Source organism: Phaethon lepturus, unplaced genomic scaffold, assembly GCF_000687285.1.
Source record: "Phaethon lepturus isolate BGI_N335 unplaced genomic scaffold, ASM68728v1 scaffold10736, whole genome shotgun sequence".
Lineage (NCBI taxonomy): Eukaryota > Metazoa > Chordata > Aves > Phaethontiformes > Phaethontidae > Phaethon > Phaethon lepturus.
The window spans coordinates 46,152-69,000 of record NW_010545586.1 but is presented as its reverse complement, the minus strand read 5'-3'; the positions used below and the strand labels follow the sequence as shown (position 1 = coordinate 69,000).

Below are 22,849 nucleotides of genomic sequence, written 5' to 3'. Positions count from 1 at the left end.
TGGCACTATCAATTATAGGAAATTAGTTAATAAATATAAAAGGTTGGACAAATGCTTTCTTGCTGAACTGATTAGTTCAGTGTTAGAATAGAGGCAATAACTTCTAAGAAATACAGCGTTAAAAAAGCCGGCATGTAGAGATTGTGCTGGCTTGCCTAGCTAAGGCATCAAGATCAGATGCCAAAATATATCTAGGTTTTCAGCGTTGTGCAACTGCCTGTCATGAAAGCACGAGGCTCAGCTTTCTAAAACAGAGGTAAATAAAGACACGTTTGCAATCGGGCTGTCGGCTCTCCAGAATCCTTTCAGCACAGAACCACAGCCCCCTCTGAAGTCCCTTGCATGCATCGTTCACACTCTTGTCCCCATTTTGAGCCTAGCAGGAGCCCCTAGATGTTCCATTCCCACCCCATGAGCGCTGGGGAGCATTGGTAAGGCTGGGCTGGCGGGAGGACACCGCAGTCCTGCAAGCTTGGGGCTGTTGTTCAGGTGAGTTACAGCCTTGCCTCCAACCGGAGCCAGGATCACGTCCCTGTTATCTTCTACCCATGGGGGAAAAGGCCCTGCAGTTCAGGTCGGGGTGCCTGTATGCTACTGTTGCTATAGCATGGCCACCGGCTCTAATCGTATTAATGGCATTTCACACTCCTGGAGAAGTCATTAAGGACTCTGTTACTAGGCACGGGCTGCTGCTGGCTTGGTAACTGAGATACAGCTCCTGGAAACCTCACTGGTTTTCTCCAGGAGATGAAATTAAGCTTGGATGGGATTTTAAAAAATGGGGGGAAAAAATGGAGATTCAGGTTCAATAGCAAGACAAATAATTCTACATCTGCGATAGCAAACAGAAATTTATAGCATTCAGTGTAAAGGTGCTTGAACTAATGGAGTTTGAGGAAAAGGGTAAACAATTATTTTTGTCCTTCCAGTTACTCTTTCATTTCAGATTTTGCACTGAACTCTATTTCTATGACAATCATTAAAAACCCTGTGCTTTGAGAAAGGTTAAAAAACCACCACCAACCAACCAACCAACCACTGCTTCATTTACCTGATTCTCCCCTTAGTTCTCTCTCCAGTTTGACACCAAAAATCTCCAGAGCTCTTTGTCTTTCTTCCAATTCTTCTAGTTGGCGCTGGATTGCCTGCAAAATTGTAATGATATAAAAGCTACAAACATAGTTTAAAAATTCAGAGACAAAAGATGGTCTCAGTGGTTAGAGAAACAGCTTGAAAAGGTCTCAGAGGAGTCGTGGGATTTGCAAACTCATTGAGCATATTAGGCGCCTAAGCAATTTAATAATTCCGCTAGGTATCTGTCCACATTTTTATGTGGGCAAGTACTGTAGGTGCTAGAAGAACCTAATTTTTTCTGAACTCTAGCTCTCCCTTTGCAAGACAGAGAACGTAATATTTCTGTGTCTCACAAGGTATATGTTAAGGTATTGACTTTTCATTCAGAGGCACATATTCTGAGATGCTACACGAATAAAGCTTATATGAATAGTGAAGGTTTACAGCTAGAAAGCTTTGCTAGCTATTTTGTTGTCCATGGTGTTTTGTTGTTTGTTTTGCGTTTGTATTTCACAAGTTTTTGACACAGGGAGGAAAGGGTTGAATAGCTAAGAAGTGATAATTCAGTGGCACTTCAGGAAGGACTTCTACGTTCACTGGTCCATCCCCTGCTAAATAAGATTTTCAGAGGTGTCATGTGGGTGATAGGCATGAAACACCTTAAAAGGTTGAATTGTCAAAGAGAGATGCTCAGCAGCTCCCATTTCAGGCTGTGTTAGGGAATACCAAGCCAAGACCTCAGCAACAGCCTAACAAACACAAAGGATGGTTCAAAAAGTTTGGAACTGATTATTTCTAGAAAGCAGTAAAATAAGAGAAGGTGTGTATGCATCTAATTTTACCTTGAGATAATTTACAATTCTCAGACAAATCTATAACATAGTTGTTCTTACTTTGGATTAAATAAGATACTATTTTTCTTTCCCATCAGTTTTATTCTGTCACGGATTTTATAGTAATGGCTAGATATTAGCATTTTCTAAAATCCAGTCTGGTTCAAACACAAAATTTCTCTCCCTTTCAGTAATATATTTTGCAAAAGCAGCAATGTCTACAAAAACAGAGATTTCAGATTCACATCTGAAAAACAACGTATTAGTTTTCTTTTTTAATTTAATATTGGTTCAGAAACAGCAAGTGGAAACTCCGTCCAAAACTATCCACCTGCTATAGTAATAAAAGAGAAGACGATGGACAACTCTGCCTCCAAAAAGCCTGCTCTCCCCACTACCATATCTTGATTACCATTACAACCTGAATTAATGAGATTAAATCTAGCTCAGGTTTCTCTGCCCTATGCTACAGTACAGACACACACAAAAAGTGCTAATGGCCACCTAAGCCATTAAGTTTTGTGTGCATATATATATATATGCATATAGATATGTATGTGTGGTAAGTGAAACAGATAAACCTGAAAATTCTGACACCAGAGGGAACACAGTCTGAGATCAAGTCATGCAGAAGTGCATTCCCAAATGTTTGAACTAGAATTGGAAATAATAAAACATTAGCAGAGTTCAGAGCTTTTCCAGCATTTTCCGAAGAGCAGGGCCTGTATAAAGTGAAGTGACTTTGCATAATTAAGAAAGAAAACAGTTGACTTTCACTGTTACGGCAGAGAGAGAACAAAACCCATCACTGTATTTTTGTACCCACCATACATAGGGGTAGTAGCTGAGTTTCTTACATTCTCTGGGGCTGATATTATTTCCACTTTCTACCTTTTACCCTCTTCAATGTATTCTTCTTTTATTGCCAGTCACTATTCCCTCTTGTTCTTCATACACAGTTACAAAATTATGATGATGATCTGAGGCACATGTGGATTTATCACATAGAGAGATGCAAGGCCCTGCTACATACATCTTCCTGCTCCTGACGGTTTGGGGGGATTTTCACACAGAAGGCAGTGAGCCACAGCGAGGAGTGAGGGGAGGTGCAGAGCCCACACTGGGTACCCCTCATCCTTACTAGTCACTCTTTGGAGACAAACAGGACATTTGCGAACTACATTTTCACCTGTGCTTTGTGAAGCCTCTTCAGCTCCTCTTGTTTAATCAATTGCTTTGTCTCCTTCTCCAGCTTTCTTCTCCTTCTGAGAGTCCGTTTTGCCTACAGAAGAGGGAGAAGGGAAAAAAGGCAATTAAAGCATAAGTATGCCATTACAGGTTTTCTCAAACCTTATTCAGAATCACAGAACTGTTGAGGTTGGAAGAGACCTCTGGAGATCATCTAACTTGACTCCCCTGCTCAAGGTGAGGTGAGCTACTACAGGGTGCTTGGGGCAACCTAACCGAAATAAAAATATTCTTGTAGGAGTATTTTCATGCATTTGTCTATATTGACTTTAAATCATTACAAGCTCTTATTACAACCCTAAGTGAGCATGAACTGTGTGTATCAATAAAAAATGCCTGAATTGCAAAGTTGACTACATGCAACATTCCACTCTACATGGCTTCTGCAGACATCACCCTGATCAGGGAAGAAGCCAGGCACAGGTGGTGGGAAGCATCAGTTTAAGGATACTCAACCCATTTCTATTGCTTCAGCTGCTAAGTAGTAAAATTCACTTTGCATGGCTTCTAACATGGTAAGAGGGACAGATCGGAAAGAAACAGCCATCACAGGACACTACCTGAAGCCTTTTGAAACCTTCCCCAATGCCATTTCTGCACTGCGTTGCAGAGGTTTTTTGCCTTTCCCTGGGGCATCTGTTGCTGCTGCCGCTGGGAAAGCGGGCAGCATGTGCTGCAGGGCTGGCCGAGGGAATTGCCTGTGCTTGCTCCATCTTGCCCTTGACCCAAGCTATCTGGAAGCGCTTCAAGGCTGTGGTTTTCCCATTTTGGAGGAGACAGAATATATGAGCACCGTAGACAAGATGACTAAAAAACTAACAAACCAGGAAGCCACTAAAAATTTTCCCACCAAGTTTTGCCAGAGAAAAATGGTGGTGCTGGTAAAATAGCAGCCAGAGCTGGCACGAAAAGAGGGGCTAGGAGGCAGCCGAGAGAAACAAGCTGAACGGGGAAGGTGCATCAGAACTGAGTCACTGCTAACACCCGTGTGTGACAGCTGCTCATTCACCCCATTTCTGGCAGCTGCCTGGTCCTGCCTGTCCCTGCGCCTGCCTGAACTGTTGGGAGTTGCTCCTATTCAGTTTTCTCCCATGTCTCCCTTCTTTTCTCTATTTTGGTTAAACTTTTTTTAATTCACCATAACATTATCTTACTATAGATTGTCTTTCCTGTAGCAGGAAAGATGAATGAGGAATTCTGACACCTCAGTGCATCCTGACATAGAGCCACTAGCAGGAAATAGAAACATAGAATCATAGCATTTTTGGGTTGAAAGGAACCTTTTAAGGTCATCTAGTTCAACCCCCCTGCCATGAGCAGGGACATCTTCAATTACAGCAGGTTGCTCAGAGCCCCATCCAACCTGACCTGGAATGTTTCCAGGGATGGGGCATCTACCACCTGTCTGGGCAACCTGTGCCAGTGCCTCACCACCCTCATGGTGAAAATTTTTTTCCATATATCTAGTCGAAATCTGCCCTCTTTTAGTTTAAAAACATTACCCTCATCCTATCACAACAGGCCCTGCTAAGAAGTCTGTCCCCATCTTTCTTATAAGCCCCCTTTAAGTACTGGAAGGCTGCAATAAGGTCTCCCTGGAGCCTTCTCTTCTCCAGGCTGAACAACCCCAACTCCCTCAGCCTGTCCTTATAGGAGAGGTGTTCCATCCCTCTGATCAGTTTTGTGGTCTTCCTCTGGACCCGCTCCAACAGGTCCATGTCTTTCCTGTTCTGAGGGCTCCAGAGGTGGACACAGTACTGCAGGTGGGGTCCCACCAGAGCAGAGTAGAGGGGAAGAATCCCCTCCCTTGACCTGCTGGCCATGCTTCTTTTAATGCAGCCCAAGTTATGGTTGGCCTTCTCGGCTGCAAGCACACATTGCTGGCTTATGTCCAGCTTTTCATCCACGAGTACCCTCAAGTCCTTCTTGGCAGGGCTGCTCTCAATCCCTTCATCTCCCAGCCTGTATTGATACTGGGGGTTGCCCCAACCTAGGTGCAGGACCCTGCACTTGTGCTCATTGAACCTCATGAGATTCACATAGACCCATTCCTCGAGCTTGTCCAGGTCCCTCTGGATGGCATCGTGTCTCTCAGGTGTGTCAATGGCACCACCTAGCTTGGTGTCATCTGCAAACTTGCTGAGGGTGCACTCAATCTCACTGCCTATATCATTGATGAAGATATTAAGAGTCCCAATACGGGCCTCTGAGGGACACCGCTCATCACTGATCTCCATCTGGACATTGAGCCATTGACCACTGCCCTCTGGGTGTGACCATTCAGCCAATTCCTCATCCACTGAACAGTCCACCCATCAAATCCATCTCTCTCCAATTTAGAGAGAAGGATGTTGTGGGGGACCATGTCAAAGGCATTACAGAAATCAAGATAGATGACACCGGTAGCTCTTCCCTTGTCCACTGATGTGGTCACTCCATCGTAGAATGCCACTAGGTTGGTCAGGCAGGACTTGTCCTTGGTGAAGCCATGCTGGCTGTTTCTAATCACCTCCTTGTCCTCCACGTGCCTTAGCATAGCTTCTAGGAGGATCTGTTCTATGATCTGCCCAGGCACAGAGGTGAGGCTGACGGGTCGGTAGTTCCCAGGGTCCTCCTTGCTATCTTTATTAAAAATGGGCACAATGTTTCCCTTTTTACAGCCTCCAGGGACTTCACCTGGTTACGAGTACTTTTCAAATACCATGGAGCATGGCTTGGCAACTACATCAGCCAATTCCCGTAGGACTCTGGGGTGCATCTTATTGGGTGGGTAGTTCCCAGGGTCCTCCTTGCTATCTTTATTAAAAATGGGCACAATGTTTCCCTTTTTACAGCCTCCAGGGACTTCACCTGGTTACGAGTACTTTTCAAATACCATGGAGCATGGCTTGGCAACTACATCAGCCAATTCCCGTAGGACTCTGGGGTGCATCTTATTGGGTGTCATAGACTTGTGCATGTTCAGGTTCCTCAGGTGGTCTCGAACCTGATCTTCTCTTACAGTGACCTGCGACCTTGGTGTTGTCAGCACCATGCCACCACACATTGCTGTGCTTCTGCCTCTGGAGCTGTGCAACTGGGTTTCCATTCAGTGCCCCACTTAGCTTTCAGCTAGACTATTTTTTCAGTGTACTGGGTAGCCTCTTGTTTTGCTTTCCTTTCTACCCCCCCGCAAAGGCAACAAATCGAAAGGCCGCTTCATACTATTCATTCCACTTTACTGATATTCGCTCCACAGGAAAGAGGTAAACACATTTCTGATGAGCTATGCAGGCAATAAAAGCTCTGTTTCTTCAAATCAGGGCAGGGTGTCAAGAGTTCACTGGTGCTTTAACCCCACCACTCCTGCCAGCCACAGGAACCGAGTCAGGGCTCGGAGACCCTGGTGTGCAGCCGGCCCTTTTGGGGTATAGGGTCTGGGTGCGACTTTGTGGCTCACGCGGTCATGCTGATTAGGATAAACACAGCTTTTCCCATACAGTCTGCCTGTAGCGCCTCTCAAATGAAATTGTATTTCCCCAAGGGAAATCTGCATCTGTTTGGTTTAATTTTTTCGATAGTTTGCTTGTTGGGCTACATATTAAGGCCACTTATGAATGCAGCTTCAAAGTGGTTTCAGTGAAACATGTCTGCTTGTCAAATTAAGACCTTCTCTGCCAATGTTGGTGTAACCTGGGGGAATTAAAGATCCAAAGAGGAAACAGAAATTTTTATTTTCATCTGTCTTAAAGAGTTTTAACGTATTTTTCTCTCCATGACCCATAACCTCCACTGATAAAACATTCCCATCCCCCCATTGAGAAATTGCAGTGTTATAGATCAAAATCATATGATAAATCTTAAATACAGTCCAACTGAAGAAATAACTTTCTGTTTACAAGTCAAGGTTACCTTGTGTGTTAATGAAGGTTTGGATTCAAATTCATCATCGGAGGAAGAAGTAGAATACTCAGAAGCTTGTTTTCTGACAGGTAGGTGTTCACATCCTAAAATGCAGGAACAAAATAGTCAGTGAAGCAAAAAAATACTGTTCTTTAACTTACATAGACATTTTGCACCTGCCATGAGTTCTAATCAGCAGCACCTAGAGCAATTTGGAAATTTGGCTGTCAGCATTAATTACATTTTTGATCCCTGTCAAAAACTCTGCCTGGGTATATTTGATTTTTTTCAGGTATTACGTACAAATAAATTAATTCCTTGAGCACCCTGCACGTAGCATGCTGTTCTGAATGCACTCAACATTCATTAAAATGTATATCTGAAGTTAGCCATATTACCCAAATGATTGTATAAGGCTCACTATACAGTGTAATTGAATGCAAAAAGTCTGAGCCAGCTCTTAAACAAATTACCCTTATGTGGCTTGTAGCATCTGGCACCCATTTTTACTACATGACATCTGCTCAGTGTAAAATAGTTGGCGTCAGAATGTCTGGTCATATAAAAAAATCACAAATGTAATCAGAAGCAAATGGACTAAGAGAACAAGGCTTTATCACACAGCCTCATGCAACATAAATATTTCATTAATTATGTCTAAACAAACGTCACTTATTTTTCTGCTTTAGGAATATTATCACATCATTGAACTGTTGATTAAAATGCCATAATAAGTCAGGAAAATCCATACATCACAACAATGCACTCCATAAGGAAAACTCAAAGGCTGCCTTTGGAAGAAGCATGCTTTCAGAATTATAAATTAAATTACATTTAATTGCAGCAATTTTATCATGCCTGTTTTTCCAGCATCTTGTTTCAACTGGGTGTAAATATTTGAATTTCTTCTTAATTTGTCTAATTCATAGCTTCATTCTCTTTATTTCAGAAAATAAAACTGCTTTTGGAACATCTGTCTCTACGCTTCAACCTGCTACAGGGTTAATGATTAACAGCTGGGCAACATCTTGGAAATGTACATTATTTAAAGCTAACAGTGCCATTTTTCTTTGTATGTGAGAGGTAACAGTTGGCTTTCTATGCGCAAGTTGTAGTCAGACTAAAATTACTTCCCATTCTCCCAGTGTAAATGTTTCCTCTTTGCCTTGTCCTGGATCCCAGTCCTGAAGTAGGACTTCTGTCTCAAGCTCTAATTTGAAATCAGGATCCATGAAACACGTTCACCCTAGGTGGTAAAGCAATGAAAGCAAATCCAAGTAATTTGAGGCAGAAATTCTGATTTTTGTCAGTGGTCTCAATTTTAGAAGCACTCAGTCCTTGTGTTCAATGAAGCTGCAAGCTCAGACTTGGGTCCTGCCCTCCTTTTTGCAGGACAAGTTCCTGGGCAGCAGATGCCTGCAAGCACAAGCAGGGAGGTGCAATAGCCCTCCAGGTGGGTCTGCAGCCCCCCAGGTGATTCCCCTGCCCCAGAATTGCCCAGGCTGCCACCCCACACCTCCCCATCTCCCAGCACTCGGAGGAGGGACGCAGCTTCTGCTTGCTGACCTGCTGGGGACTCCCTGATGGCTCACGATTGCTGGGGTCACACTGGTGCCCCACGCTCTGTGGGCAAGAGCATAAATCCAGCTGCACCCCATCTTTGCTCCGGCAGGGACAGTCAGCCATAAAGCCTTGCCCAGTGTGCAAGATGGAAGAGGGAATGGGGGTTATCACAGTCACTACTTCTTTTGAGGAGTAAGCTCACCTAACTTGCTTTTCCCTGTGCAACTAAAAGTAACTACCCTGCGGTCACACCACTGGCGATACCGAATTCCATAATACGCAAGCCACAAACCTTACAGCCCGACAGGGCTCTAAACACAAGCAATTACACGCTCCCTTTCTTCTCTCAGCTGTGGGAATAAGTGACTGCTTCCCCACGTCCTCCTCCTTGAGCGATATCAATAATTTAAAAAGTGTTACAAGGTTTAGAGGAAAAGCAGCCTGCCATAACACAAGGGCACCTGCCTCCTCCTCGTGGGCATGACTCCGGCACTGTTTGCCTTTACTAGGACAGAGAGAGGGTCAAGGACTTCCCCAAGGGCCATCTCATGAGCACTAGGAAGCCAATGTCTGTGCACAGAATAGATTCATAACATCCACAGTGCCTATCTGCTATGGAGCGCCAGGTATTTGCACCTTGCTCTGCAGAGAAAAGCCATTTAGGTGGCTCTGAACCAGCTCAGCCTTTCAAGAGATGCGGTACCCAAAGCTCTGTGAGATAACAACCATCCAACTGTGATCAGCAATGTCCTTCATTGTCTCCACTCAAGAAGCCTATAGGGCAAAGGACCACAAGAAACCACTCAGCGATGAGGCATCTGATGGATCTACCTGTGCACATTGACAGTTATGGTCTCTGTCACATTTATTGCATATACATTTCATAGTATGGATGTTCTCCGCTAATATAATGTGGATAATAGAAGCATGGGCTACTCCAAGGAGGTGCTTGGAAACACACAGCGGAGTGTGACAGAATTGGGATGAGAATAAAGGGTTTTTAGGCTCCCAGATGTGTGGTCCTGCCACATTTCAGGGATATAGAAACAGCGGGACAGTGCCTTTCTTTCAACATTAAAAGGGCAGCCATTCAGTGCTCTACTCAACTATTATTCTTTGGCTATTTCCTTGTGGGAGAGATCAGAAATATGCTTTAAAATGTACCCCAGCTGCAAATTTCAACTTCAAGATGACTGAAATGAGCACAGTAAGAAATTACCTCACAGAATGAACTTGTTTTATGCAGAGCTGGAGAAAAAGACCACAAGTTTATTCTATTTTTGGAAAAAAAAAACAAACAAAACACCACACACAACCACTCTTCTCTATTACAGCATTTATATGTTCTACTATAGATGACTGAGCATTAATCTTTCCTATCTCCGAAGGGTTGGGATAGGCAGAATTTAGCTGCCAGCTGTGAGGATTTGGACAAGGAGTTCACACATAAAAGTGTTCAACTTGGGGACTTTTACACTTACTGGGTCATTTAAATCCAAAACTTAGAACTTTAATAGTAAAGTTAGATAATAATTTGTCTGCTCCAAATATGTCAAGTCTTAAAGGTTGATAGTGACAGAAAAGATCGCAAAACCATATGTTTTTTTCCAAATATTAACTGAACTCTTCTAGACTTGGGCTTTCACTTTCCTGCCATCTCATTCCTTCAAAATGGGAGTTATTTGTTACTTATTTCTTAAGTACTCTAGCATTTCCCTAACTTCCAAACTAACAGATGTTATACCAGAGCTTTTCCTCCCCAGCTAATGTGACTTTGGATCACTAGGAATGGTCAGCCATGGTTTTAGTTCTTAATTATAAAGGGGAAAGGAACAAATATTTCTGAAATCTTTATTAATCTATTATTGATTTCTACTTCACCATCACTACTAGAGTTTGGTCAAGAGACCTTTCCAGCATACCTGATTTACAGCTGTGAATTTACAGGAAACTGAGTATTACTTATTATTAATTTTTATTGAATCTGACAGTGCCACAGAATACACTTCAAAGTACAAAGTTGGAGGAAACCTCCAGTTCTTGATATTGGGACTTGGTATCCTCATGTATGTATGTCACAAGATGAGAAAAATTACACCTGTGAAATTAAAATTCCTTCCTATGGCCAGTTCCTTGCACCTTGGTAATCCAAGGGTGAATCTCAAAGACACTTCGCTTTGGCCTAAGCACGGTTCCACTGAATGCCATCAGCGGTAAACCGCTGCTGTATTCAGAGAGATCAACAGGACCAAAGTCCAGTGCTTTTGAGAACCCCTCCCTCAACACAGAAATCTAGGGTACTGGTTTTCCTAGGAAACTTGAGATCCTTTGAACAAAGAGGGAGGTGTCATATGAAAAGGTTAAAAAGGTGATAGCTTCTGGTAGACAGGGAAGCACAGCTGATTGTCCTGGAAATTCATAGGGAAAACCACCACTGCTGTCACTCCATGTGTCACAGCTCACCTCCTTTTCCTGGAGTGTTTTTGTGTCACATTAATGACTGTAGTCTAAATACACAGAAAGTCTTGGAGCAGGAACTATTTTTATAACAGAATTTTTATAACATAATATTACATTAATCTGTTGGCCTCCTCTGTAAGGGTCCAAAATTGCATATTTTTATAAGGTCATTGGCGTTAATCATGACCATTTTAAGTACTTCATTGTTTTACAAAAGAGAGAGGCAAAGCTATACATATCTCTTGGGGCACTGGTGTCCCAAACCAGATGGGAACTGGCATGAGGTGGGAGATGAAAAGAAAGGCCAGTAGAAATCTGGAGTGGGCTTGGCCGTTTGGCTTCACATCTTTGCTTCTCCACAGATTTCCCATGTGGCACGTAATTTAATCTTGTAGTGCCTCAGTTCCCCTTCTAAAATATGAAATTGCTGAGATAAGTGCTGTAGCTGGCAGGAATATTGCCAACACACAGACTTACAGTGGCACAAAGATGCACTAATGGGAACAATGTATGAACCCAAAATATTTGCAAGTAATCCCTTTTCAATCGGAAACTGAACAAAAACAGCAAAGTGACTTCATAGCAGGTCTAATTCATCAGCTGAATGGGTAGCTCTATTTAATGAAGTGAGCCATGTAAACAACACAGTCACAAACGGAGTTATAACAAGTTTCATCTAATCTAAGGGACAATTCTAAGGATGTTATCACATGATTCCTACTCTGTCAGGGACAGAAATATTCCTCCCACATCTCCATCACTACCAAGAAGCAGCTCCTGAGTCCCAAACATCTGCCAATAACCAAGCACCTTTGTGGGCTGGTCTTCAGAAGGTCTGTTTAAGTGAGAAGTAACATAAACCCTGGCTCCACTACTGCACCTCATTACACTCCAATGACTGCAACTCTCTCATAAAACCTGGCTTAGCTCTCTTTATACTGTTGTTTTTCTGTGGTATTAATGATTTTTAGTATCTATAACTAGCATGGCACTTTGAATGTTAGTTTAGAATTTGTTTGAATTTCAAAATGGCAAGTAGGCTTAGGAGAGAACAATTAACCACCTGATTGATCAATTTTATTGATCAAGGTTTGGGGCTTTTTTTTGACTGCAGGTTGGAACACAAAATAGGAATCGAAGGACAAAAAGCTTCAAAAATGTTGTGGAGCAAATAAAAAAATCTGGAACTGCACCTAGGAAAAAAGTGTGACTATTTGGGGACATTTGTATATTCTACAGGAAAACTTAGAGTTTTATTTTTTTGAAAACAATCTCTCACTGAAATCAGTGCATGATCCCCCATTACTTCAGTAAGATTTGTCAAGGTCCCACACAGCTGGATCTCTGCACAGCCCAAAATTTCCAAGTGGCTCTGAGGAACAGCTCTTACAAAACAGAAAGTCTTAGACAAAAAGCCTTTAGACCAGGAAATATTGGAAATTAGAATGACCCATATGGAAGGTGTAACTGCAGGCATAAGTTTGAGTGACAGGCAATCTGCTGCTGAGTAATTAAGATCTCTGCTTCCTCATGCTGAGCTTCAGCTGGTGGCTGAACACTTGGCAGGAGATGACAGAAAGACAGAATATAGTTTTAGTTTGGACAGACACCTGGGTCTGAAATGCATAAGTCATCAGCATAGGAAAGACATCTGGACATGTGTTTGTACATGAAGTAACTATGATAATTTAAGATGAGCAACGTAACATAGAAGTAGATGTGTAGGGTGAGACTGAAGGTTCTTCCAGTCTGTCTCCAGCAGTGGATATCTAAACAAATGTTATATCACCTTAACACTTGCCCAGCCTCCAGTCATTTTTCAGTCCAGGAGCATTTTAAATTGGATGTGGTTTCTAAGCATTCAGTTAATCCTCCATGGATTTCTCTTCAATGGGCTTGCCCAGTCTCCTCTCAAGCCCTTGGACTTTTATCACCCAGCTCATTCTTTGGGTCCACAAGCCAACAGCCCATTGAGAGAGAAACCACCAGCATAGTGTAAGACCAACCATACTTGTACAGAACAAGTCTGTTTGGCCTCAAATAGGATATAAAAGACCTAAGGAAAAAAGCCAAGAGGAATATGAGAAAGAGCCTCATTAAATTGGTTTCTGCAAGGTGCTGGAAGTATTTTTTTTTTCTTTAAAGAAATTTTCTGAAATTCATGGTAAACTTCAGGAGAGAAAAATGACGACATGTAATGTGGCTAAAGCTCATCATCAGTTCATGGCTTAAGTTTGCCAAGCCTAGGCCTCGGACAAGTGCCAATATGAGACAGAAATGCCATTTTAGAGAGCCAAGCAGGACTTGGCTCTTTACCAGTTTGATTTACTCAAATATGAATGTTTGAAAAAGTTCACGGAGCTGCAATGTTGAAACATTGAAGACTACAGATTACTGGGCAAATCGCTAGATCAAAGCTGCAATTTTCTCTTCTGAACAGACTTTGCAATGCTTATATTCAATAGTTATAATAATTTAATAATTCCTCTTTTGGCTTGCACAGCAGAGGAATGCAACACATTAAATATTTTGAAAAACATTCTGGTTTAAAGTATAGTAGTATTCAAACCTAAGAACAACTTTTCCTGTTTTAGGTGGAACTCAACATATTATTGTGATACATCTAGTTAAGAGCAAGTCAGCTTGGCTTAATTGATGGGTGATAACTAGGTATAGACTTAGAAAAGGCCTCCTGTTTGAGACCACAGCATGACAGGTGTGAACACTAGCAACTCTCTGTGGCTTCAGTGCATCCTCTGGCTCAATGGGGATGCCTGGCTTTGTGAGTTGTTGGATCAAATTCTTGGAGCATCCTTTGTCTAAAAGTTCAGGAGGGAGAGCAGGAGTTACTCTTTTGATTTTCATAAGCTTTAGATCAACTCTTTTGATTTTCATAAGCTTTAGATCAAGTCTCTTATATACTGTATATCTTCCTCACAGTATGCAGTACTTCTGAAACAGAAAGTATGCAAAAAGGATCTGGCAGCTCACTGGGAACACTTCAGTGACTTCACCTTTTACATACATACTGTTATTTTAATGCTGCAGTACAGCAGCAATTTTGGGGTTACAGTCTGGGTTGCAAATTAATAACGTAAGAAACAAACAGTTTTGTCAATAAAATTCAATAGGTTATTTAGTTAAATAACTGTGACTTTCTGCAGTGGGATGGTGGAAAGATGGATCATAGAGAAAGAGGTAGGCACAGCTCTCATACATCATATTTCATACCTGAAACTGCGCTGCACTTAATTAATCTGAGCATAGGCTCAGAAAGACTCAGATTTTTCTTTGTCTGACATCAATATTTCTTAGACTCGTCTGCAATTTTAATACTAATCTTGTTCTTGCAAGCAAACATGAAAATTGATGCCTTTTAATCACTACCCAAATAGACTCACAAATAGGTCAGAGTAGGTCAATAAGGTGCTATCTCCTCTCAGGTAAAAGAACAAGGGGATATTAATGACACTGCAAAGCCCCAAAATTATGTCTACAGTTAGGTCACTACAGCAGCAGTCAGAGCCGAAGAGACACCTGCTGAGAAAGCAGATACACAAAGCAAAGCTTCTTGCTGTTGCAACCGTATTGCTTCAGTCTCCGAGCTCCTCATGGAAAGGGTAGCAAGTGTATTCTACACTGGAGTTTTCGGTGCTCATCCTTTGGATTTCCCGCTGTACTCTCCCTTCTACAACACAATGTCACAGCAGCAGCCACTCTTCACAGGATCCCACTCTGCCTTACTACTCCTTCCACCTCTGAGAGTACATTTTCCTGTCCCAAACACATTTGAACAGCAGCGAGCAGCAGACTAAACTTGCACACAGAGCACAGCTCACTGAACCCAAATCCACTCTGCTCCTTTAAACCAGAAGCAACTCCTAAACCTTAACGAAAAAAAAATATATTTATTAAGTATTTCTATGTAGAAAGTTACTATAAATTAAACATAACATACAACAGATACGTATTTCACAATCACACAGAGGTCTTTTAAATGTTAAGTACTATTACTAGAAATAAATAATTCCACTCATCATTTCACCTGTGGAAGGATAACGTAGCCTGTCTTCTGGAGAACGGTCCTTCACAGAAGGCAGAGATGACACAAAGAAATTCCCTTCTCTGTCACGAACTTTACTTCTTGGTCTATCAAAGAGCAACCCAAGATTGGCCTTCTGTGCAGAGTCACCCAGATTGTCCTTGGAAGTTTTCTTGGGCTCTGGAGATGAAAGAAGGAGGTACTTTTCATTACAGACAAATGTGTCATCCGTGGGAGTCCCTGGAGAAGTCTCTTTAAACGTAAACTTTTCTAGGAGTCCTGGGACATCCTCCATCCTAGTGCAAGATGATTTCTGAGGTATACTGGTCATCTTGGAAGGCCTGGTGTGAGGACTGTAGACTGGGAAGGATACTTCCTCACTGTAATCCCTTAGAGATCTCTTTTCAGAGTCAACAGAAAAATGAGAATGATTTGCGGGAGGGCTCCCATTTCCTAAATACTCTCCTGCCCACTCCCTTCCTTTAAGTTCCTGTGGCTGAGTGTTATTTGCTCTGTTATTGTTACTGTTCCTTTGGCTTAGGGAATAGCTAGGAATACTGGGGAAGCTGAAGAAAGCTTGTTCTGAAGAAGCTTTGGCTTTGCTGTCAGAATCCTGCTTTAGTCCTTCTGGAGATGAGGTTAGAGGCTCCAAAATGGACCTCTTGATCACATTGGCTATGAGCCTCAGTGGTGATTTTGGCTGGCCAGCTGTGTGCTCCCTGGCAACTGCATCTGGACTCCTCAGAGCACCTTTTGCGTTAACTGACAAAGCTGGTGGAGCATCATCTGCAATTAAGAGAGGCACAGAACAACCAGATAGTTTGAATACATCTTTTCTCCAGTCAGCATCCTTCTCCTTTGAAGTTCCCATTTCTCCTTTGTTTCGATACCCCAGACTGGTTGCACCTAAATCCGTCCCATTTGAATCATATGACAAAGGTTGCTGTTGAGTACAAATCATCAGTGTCTTTTTTGGCTCCTTTAATTCTTGCTCAAACTTTTTTTCTGGGTGCCTTTTATTTTTGTCACCTTTTTCTTTCAAATCCAGAGATGACAGTACTTTTGTCGTCCTGTTAAAGCCTTCTGGTTCAGAGGTATATTTCTGGTTTTTTTCCTTCCAGCCCTGGGCTGTGCATGTCCCAGTGTCACCATCTATATCTTCAGGCTCAGAAAAATCAGCAGCCAGTGTCCCATTCCCAGGAGTGATCCATAGAGAACCTCTGGTGCTGCTCTGAAAGGGACAATGGGGCACATAGACATGGATGTCTTCAGGCATCTCTCTGGCTTTTTCTTTTCTTTGAAATACTGGGCTGTGTGGTTTGAAATGTCCTCTTGTATCTTCTGATGGTTTCTTGTAAGAAGCCAACTATGAAAAGAAGATTATTTTGTAGAAAAATACAGTTTAGTACATCTTGTATTTCATGTAATATTTACCAATTTTAATCTTAACATAATACTAATAAACATAACATTTTCTTTATATACACACATACATATGTAGATGATAACGCAATAGGAAGAAAAGCTTTTCTCCCTAAAGTGCTAATATTATACTAGGACTGGAGATGTAGTACTACTGGAAATTTTAATAGTCTAAAAAGAATGTTATTCATGCTAAGAATCTGTCATATCTTTATGAATTGCTTTTAATATAGTCCTTAGAAAGTCCTATCTACAGGAAAATAAACAAAAGCGGATCTGCTCTGTTCTCCTGGGTGCATTTCCTTTAGCATCCCCTTAGAGTTTCCAGCAAGCACAAGAGTCCATCATCTATCCTCTCCAACTGCTTTTTAATATTGCATGCTTACATGGCGCAGGTAGGAATGAAGTGACCCAGAAAAGACTGTAAAATGCAAGACAGTAGTTTTGAACAATTCAATTAGGTCTCCTTTATGATTATTTTTCCTTTGGTGAAGATTTAAATTCATTACTCTAGACATTGAAATCTTCTGCTGGAGATAGTAACAAGGATAGATGCACACATTACCTAGTCAGCAGACCACACCTAGAGTTTTTTTAACTTCTTGAAAAGGGAGGCATTTTATCCTCAACACTGTGTGCTAGCGGATGGTGAGAAGATTTAATTCCTGTTTCCACTTATGTGCCAGATTCCCAAATTCACATGGGTGAAACCATTAATCTGTCTGACTTCTCATTTCCCAGAAGCATCAGAAGGCAATAATGAATATTCCTTGTTTCACAGTTGTATTTAAGGACTAAAATTAATTTTATCTCAGAGAAAAAACACAAGAAACACCAATAATCCTCTCTTCAGAGTAAGAAAAAGGCCCCCAAGCACTGCTTATAGAATGGGAGTGGGAGCTGCATGGAGCCACCTCTCCCCCTATGCAGCATGGCCAAGCAGCATTGTGCAGTTCTACTCCCCTGGGACGTTCCCTTCCTGGCCCTATTGTCCTGGACCGGATTTCAACTACCACCGTGGACATGGGAGACTTTTTTTTTTTTCTAACACAGACCTAAGGTCAAGCAACTTTAATCATGTTTAACCCAAGGGTGAGGACACAGAGGACATGGGCTGGTCCCTGCTCCACGCAGCTCCAAATCAAGGGGACGTGCTGCCCTTTGCTCGGCCTGGTTGGTCATGACTCCTGCTGCAGTGTTGCACTTAGGGTAGGCCCACCCTTCCTTAGCCTTAGGAAAAAAAAAAAGGCAGAAAATACAAAGGAAATCCTAGGTCCTGACGGAAGCTGAAGATGTGCCTGAGCTATGGGAGGTGTGGAGTCAAGGTCTGTTGCAAATTAGAAGTAGTCTTCTGCTCACTGGATGCAAGGGGTAAACATTAGATAGAGGCATACCTATGTCTAAGGGCTGTAATGGCCTGAAATCTCCCGGTCTCCCTACTCCAGGTTGGCTATGGCCAGCACTATGCAACCGCTTACCTCCACTCCCAGATTTGCTCTCCAAGGCCAGTGCTGGCACTTGCCTTTCCCCTGGTGATGGAAGTGGCATTTAAGCCACCCCAATGTGATCCCCTCACCCCACCGCTGCTGGCACCTGGCCTTGCCCAACATGCCACACATGAAGGCTCATCTCCATCCAGCCCTACAAGCACATGGGCTGACCAAGAGCCATCTCAGGAGCACTGGGGACAGATTTGGGGTGTTTCCTCTCCTTTGGGCAGAAACTGTGGCACAAAGGAAATCCTAGTAGCAGTTAAGGGAAGGGCAAGGTGGTGATGCCTACATGTTGGCTGATGCAACAGGTCAGTGCCTAACTCTCAGTGTGATTGAGGTCTGATTCCCACAGAAAGCAAATGCCACTTAGCTACATGATTTGGGAATGGTTATATCAATCAGAACAAAGGCTCTTCCCTATGTATAGCACAGGCATAACTTCAGCTTTAGTGGTTGCTGTGAGGACCATAGCTATTTGAAAGAGCAGAGGGTGCTCAGATGGCCTGCTGAGAGCAGACATGCCCCAACAGTGGTTACAACTAGTTTTGCTTTGCACAATTCTCCTTCGTACCTGTGTTTGTGAGTGATCCTCTCCAGGACCACTCTGACAGCTGGCTGAGCTGTCCTTCCAGTGCAACCCAGGCTTCTTGCCGGACAGTAGAGGGAAACCTGCCAAAGACAGATTTTACCATCATATTTGTATTGGTTTTGTCCTAAATAAAGTTTGCAATTAAAGAACAAGAGAAGAAAGAGTCATCTGGATACAAGTTGTACCTGAAGTGCTGACCTACAGTAATGAAGTTTGTGGCCTCACTCACATGTGTGTGCATGCTGTGCCAAACACATGTTGGCATTTTCAGTGGTGGACCTGAACTGCTTCGACTTTTTGGCTGGAAGTAGTGAAGCAGCCTTTGAGTTCCAGGAAACTTTCTGGAAAACCAGCCCTCTTTAAACAGCTTCCAGACCATAAAAGCAGAGGCAGTTAAAACAACCAGCAACTTTTGAAGCTTTGGGTATTTCTGAGAAATTAAAAAAATGGATGACTTCTGAGAGGACTGTCCATCAGACTGGGAACGAAATGGGAAGTGCAACCACCTGCAGGCACTAAGGGCAGAAACTATCCTGCAGTCTCTCCCGAGCCAGGCCAGCGGGCAGCGCCCTGCAGGCTCTCTGAGGATCAAGCAAGGTAACTAATTGCTAACAGCCTTGAACCAAAACTAGCACACACAGACTTAAACCTGCTGGAAGAAAAAAAGTAGGGAGGTAACTTGCACTTGGAGTCAGGAAAGCTCTCTAGTATTTGTGCCTGTGGGAATTTTACGTAATAAATAATCTTTGGGCAGAAGAAAAGTACCCTGAGCCAAGATATTACCATGTCAAGCTTTAACATGACAAGTATATTTATAGCTGAATTATTAACTCCCCAACCCAATTATTAGTTCTGGAACCCACAAAGGTTCCCAAAGCAAACTTTGGTTCTTCTATGTAGGGACTAAAAGCTGCATAAGAACAAAAGCAACACACCAGAGAGAGAAGGCAGTTCCTGCACGTGGACTCCAGAAAAGGCAAACCAGGGAGAGAGGCCAACTTTCCTTTCCTCTCAGTGTTTCACCTGCTCGTTCCCAATCTTGACGCAATTTGCTACATTCAGTTAAAAATGAGGGAAATGTTGCGCTGGAGCTCATTAAGGACCTTTATATTCTATATAGCAAATACAGATCCATGGGAAAATGTGAGAATCCAGAATTAGGATAAAAAAATCCCACTGTTGCCTGTATAAGTGAGCTGGCGGGGTTTAGCCCGGTCCACTAAAGCCCTTCATCTCCTGACACAGGCAAACATCATGGCTCAGCACACCAAGGGGAAACCACCTCTGCAGCAGCGGTAGGACTGATAAGGGCATAAACCCCACAGCCCAGGGGTCTGCAGGGTAATGGCACATGCCCATGGGGAGAACTGCTTCCCACTACAGCATTAGCTTACAAGGACAGTGCCTGCACATGCCAGAACATGCCTTTGCACAAAGCCACAGCTTGCAGTCTTTCACAGAGATAATGGATTTATTCCCACTAAGATGCTGAACCCATTTTTGCAGCTTCACATTCAAAACAAGATTTTAAAAAAAAAGTTCCCTAGGGCACTGTCATGATCTACTTGGCCCAAAAGCTACTCCAAGTGACCAAGATAAATTAAGAGCATGGTGTTCCCTGTGGCCATGCAACAGAGGTTAAAGATTTTGAAAGGTAATATCCTGCTCTGAGCCTTTCAGTCAATATAGCCATGACACTGATTTCCTTTCCTTGGCTGCGTATCTCATGCTGTTTATGAAACATATGTGTTTTGGGAAATAAGTCTGAAAAGGAGACAGATTTTTCTTTCATGTGACTAATGATCATATGAATTCTTGTAACCAAATATTAAGCGGATTAAATATAGAAACTAAGACTTACAGTGTTCCTCCAGAGAGTACAAAATGCCTTTATTCTGTTCCCAGTATACACTGAACGTGCTTTACACCTCGTTTTAACAGCATACTTGAGGTTCAGACAAATTCATGCAGCGCATCACTTCCCTCTCAAAGGCTTTTAGCTCCCTCTAGAGCCCTTTGGAGGCACACGAAGATTTTAATAAAATGATGGGAAAATTAATTGGCAAACGATTAAATAGCATATTTGCTGGGAACAAGCTGAAAATTAGTTGAAATTAAGAGTAACCCCATGTCTTCTGATCTCTTCTCTCTCAGTGTCTGTCTTTTTTTACCCTCAAATCTGGAATAAGCATCTTCTTTTTTTTCATCTTTTAAAAAGCAAGATCAATTAAGGCAAGATTTAAAATCCAAGCCTTTGGTAAAGCCAACACCTGATTATAAGCCAGTCCTCAAATGCTGTACAGTGCTCAGACAGCCCCAAGACTGACACAGATGCCAAAAGACTTGGAGGGCACCCTGCTCTGCCTCCCTGTCCTGGGCACAGCACAGCCTTCCCCCCCCACCTCCAGAGAGGCCTCACAGCCACAGCGAGTCCCCTGCGCCTCAGAGGTGCAGTGAATCGCAGGGACCGCAGCCCCAGTCGCAGCCCATCTGCCACAACTGCCTCTTTGGGGACAGCTCATCACAAGTGATGGTTTCCTGAAGTTGAGCTTGGTGGGAGCATCCTCTCAGGATCATGCAATAGCCCCGTGCATCCTCTGCTGAGGTTTATTGCATTATCCCAGATGTGTGGCACCAGAGGTCTCCAAGGGACCACAGGGGTGGTAGCGACAGCGCTCACATGTACCTGAAAGCATCTGACACAGATGAGAGGCCAGTGCCAGGAAGGAGAGAAGCAGCTTGTCTCCTTTTTAGGGGTATAAATATTCATCCCACAGTGGGTACTTGCAACTAATTTTGAAGCTTGTTTGTGCATTCAAACCAAGCAAGCCAAGATGCCTCTGCTTCAACGCTGGTCCCATAACACACACAGGGATCCTACTTGTGTTGGCAGCAGAGCCTTCACTTCTCTGAAAGCAACTGGGACTCTGAGCAGCAGCAGAAATCCCCCTCGCTGCAAAGGGCAGCTGAGGGCAGGGCTAAAGAGTGGCTGTCACCACCATTCCCCAAAACCCGCTGTCTCCATGCCCAGAAACTGTGGCACACTGTCACATGCACAAATCCCTTCTTTCCACTGCTGTATGTTCATGTTTTATACTTAAGGCTGTCAACACCCCAGTCCAACAGATACAGCTGTGTTTCTAACCAAGTTTTGAGAGGGTTTGGGATGCTGGTAAACTCACCCAGCTCCTATACTGGTATGATCAATCTTGGCAGGTTCCTGCAAGTTCTTAGTGGAGACTGGGCAGGCACAGGGTGCAATTGCAGACAGGCAGTGCCGAGGCAGGCAGGCGACCCTGTTACAAGCAGCAGAGGTGTGACTGGGGATGACTGGCTTGTTTTGGGACTGCAGCCCAGAAGGACTCCTTAGATGCAGCCCAGCTGTGAGGAGTGACCACACTGTGTTTCAGAAGTGAATCAAGCACCGATGCAATTGCTGTTGAAATCACTGCATTCCTGTGCGATTCCCACAGGCAGGGACTGTCAGCCCAAACCAAGTGAACCTGCTAGTAATGCTCATTTTCACCAGCTCACCTCCTGGGATGGCTCTTAGTACTCTCTCCCTTTCAGTAACCCAGAAATATCATCTGTTTTCTTCCAGCCAAAAAAGAGGTGATAAATCACCTGTAGATAGGTGTAAATAGATGCCTCCAGGAGCATTTCTAATACGTAATACTCAAAATGTTAGACCCAGCATTGCACCTAATCAAAAGCAATCAGTGCAGGCAGAGCTAGAGACAGAATACATGGCTCTGGGGTAGGGGTGCATTTTCTTGGCTGGAGAATTAGCGCAGACACAACCTGCCAGTGGGTGTAATAATGTAGGGAACAGTCACACAAAAAGGGAATTTGATCTTTTCAAGACAAGAAAATGGAAAAGAAATATTTGGTGCATTTTTAGATCTTCATTTTCCCAGCCAGCGCTCCAAAAATATAAACTTTTAAAGGGAAGAGGGAGAAACAGGCATTTAAGAGACAGGATAGACTATATATAAATAGAAGACACATCACTTCTCAGGCTTCACTCACTCGTTTGGAGTTTTCTTCTCCAATTCTGATACTTATTTAATGCCGTGGAGTGAAAACTGTTGGCTCTCTGTAGCGCTGAAGAGAAACAAAAAAGACACATGGTCAGCTAGCGGAGCAAAAGCCAGAAAGCGAAAACTGGGGGGTGGGGGGCAAAGCCAAGCGGGGGGCTAGTTTTCTGAGCAGCCTCCCCGCGATGCCGGTCCCGCTCCCAGCG

General features: G+C 43.1%; 1 protein-coding gene across 1 annotated transcript in view; it reads right to left on the bottom strand.

Annotated features, from left to right (window-relative positions):
- Positions 1 to 22,849, bottom strand: part of MICALCL (MICAL C-terminal like) — a 35,868-nt gene that overhangs the window by 6,898 nt on the left and 6,121 nt on the right. Inside the window, exons 7-12 of the mRNA XM_010289009.1 lie at positions 18,589 to 18,686; positions 16,252 to 16,468; positions 15,106 to 15,888; positions 7,047 to 7,141; positions 3,097 to 3,189; positions 1,052 to 1,145 (exon numbers count right to left, since the gene is read on the bottom strand). Of these exons, the coding sequence (XP_010287311.1) occupies positions 1,052 to 1,145; positions 3,097 to 3,189; positions 7,047 to 7,141; positions 15,106 to 15,888; positions 16,252 to 16,468; positions 18,589 to 18,686 (1,380 nt within the window). The remainder of the gene's footprint in view (positions 1 to 1,051; positions 1,146 to 3,096; positions 3,190 to 7,046; positions 7,142 to 15,105; positions 15,889 to 16,251; positions 16,469 to 18,588; positions 18,687 to 22,849) is intronic.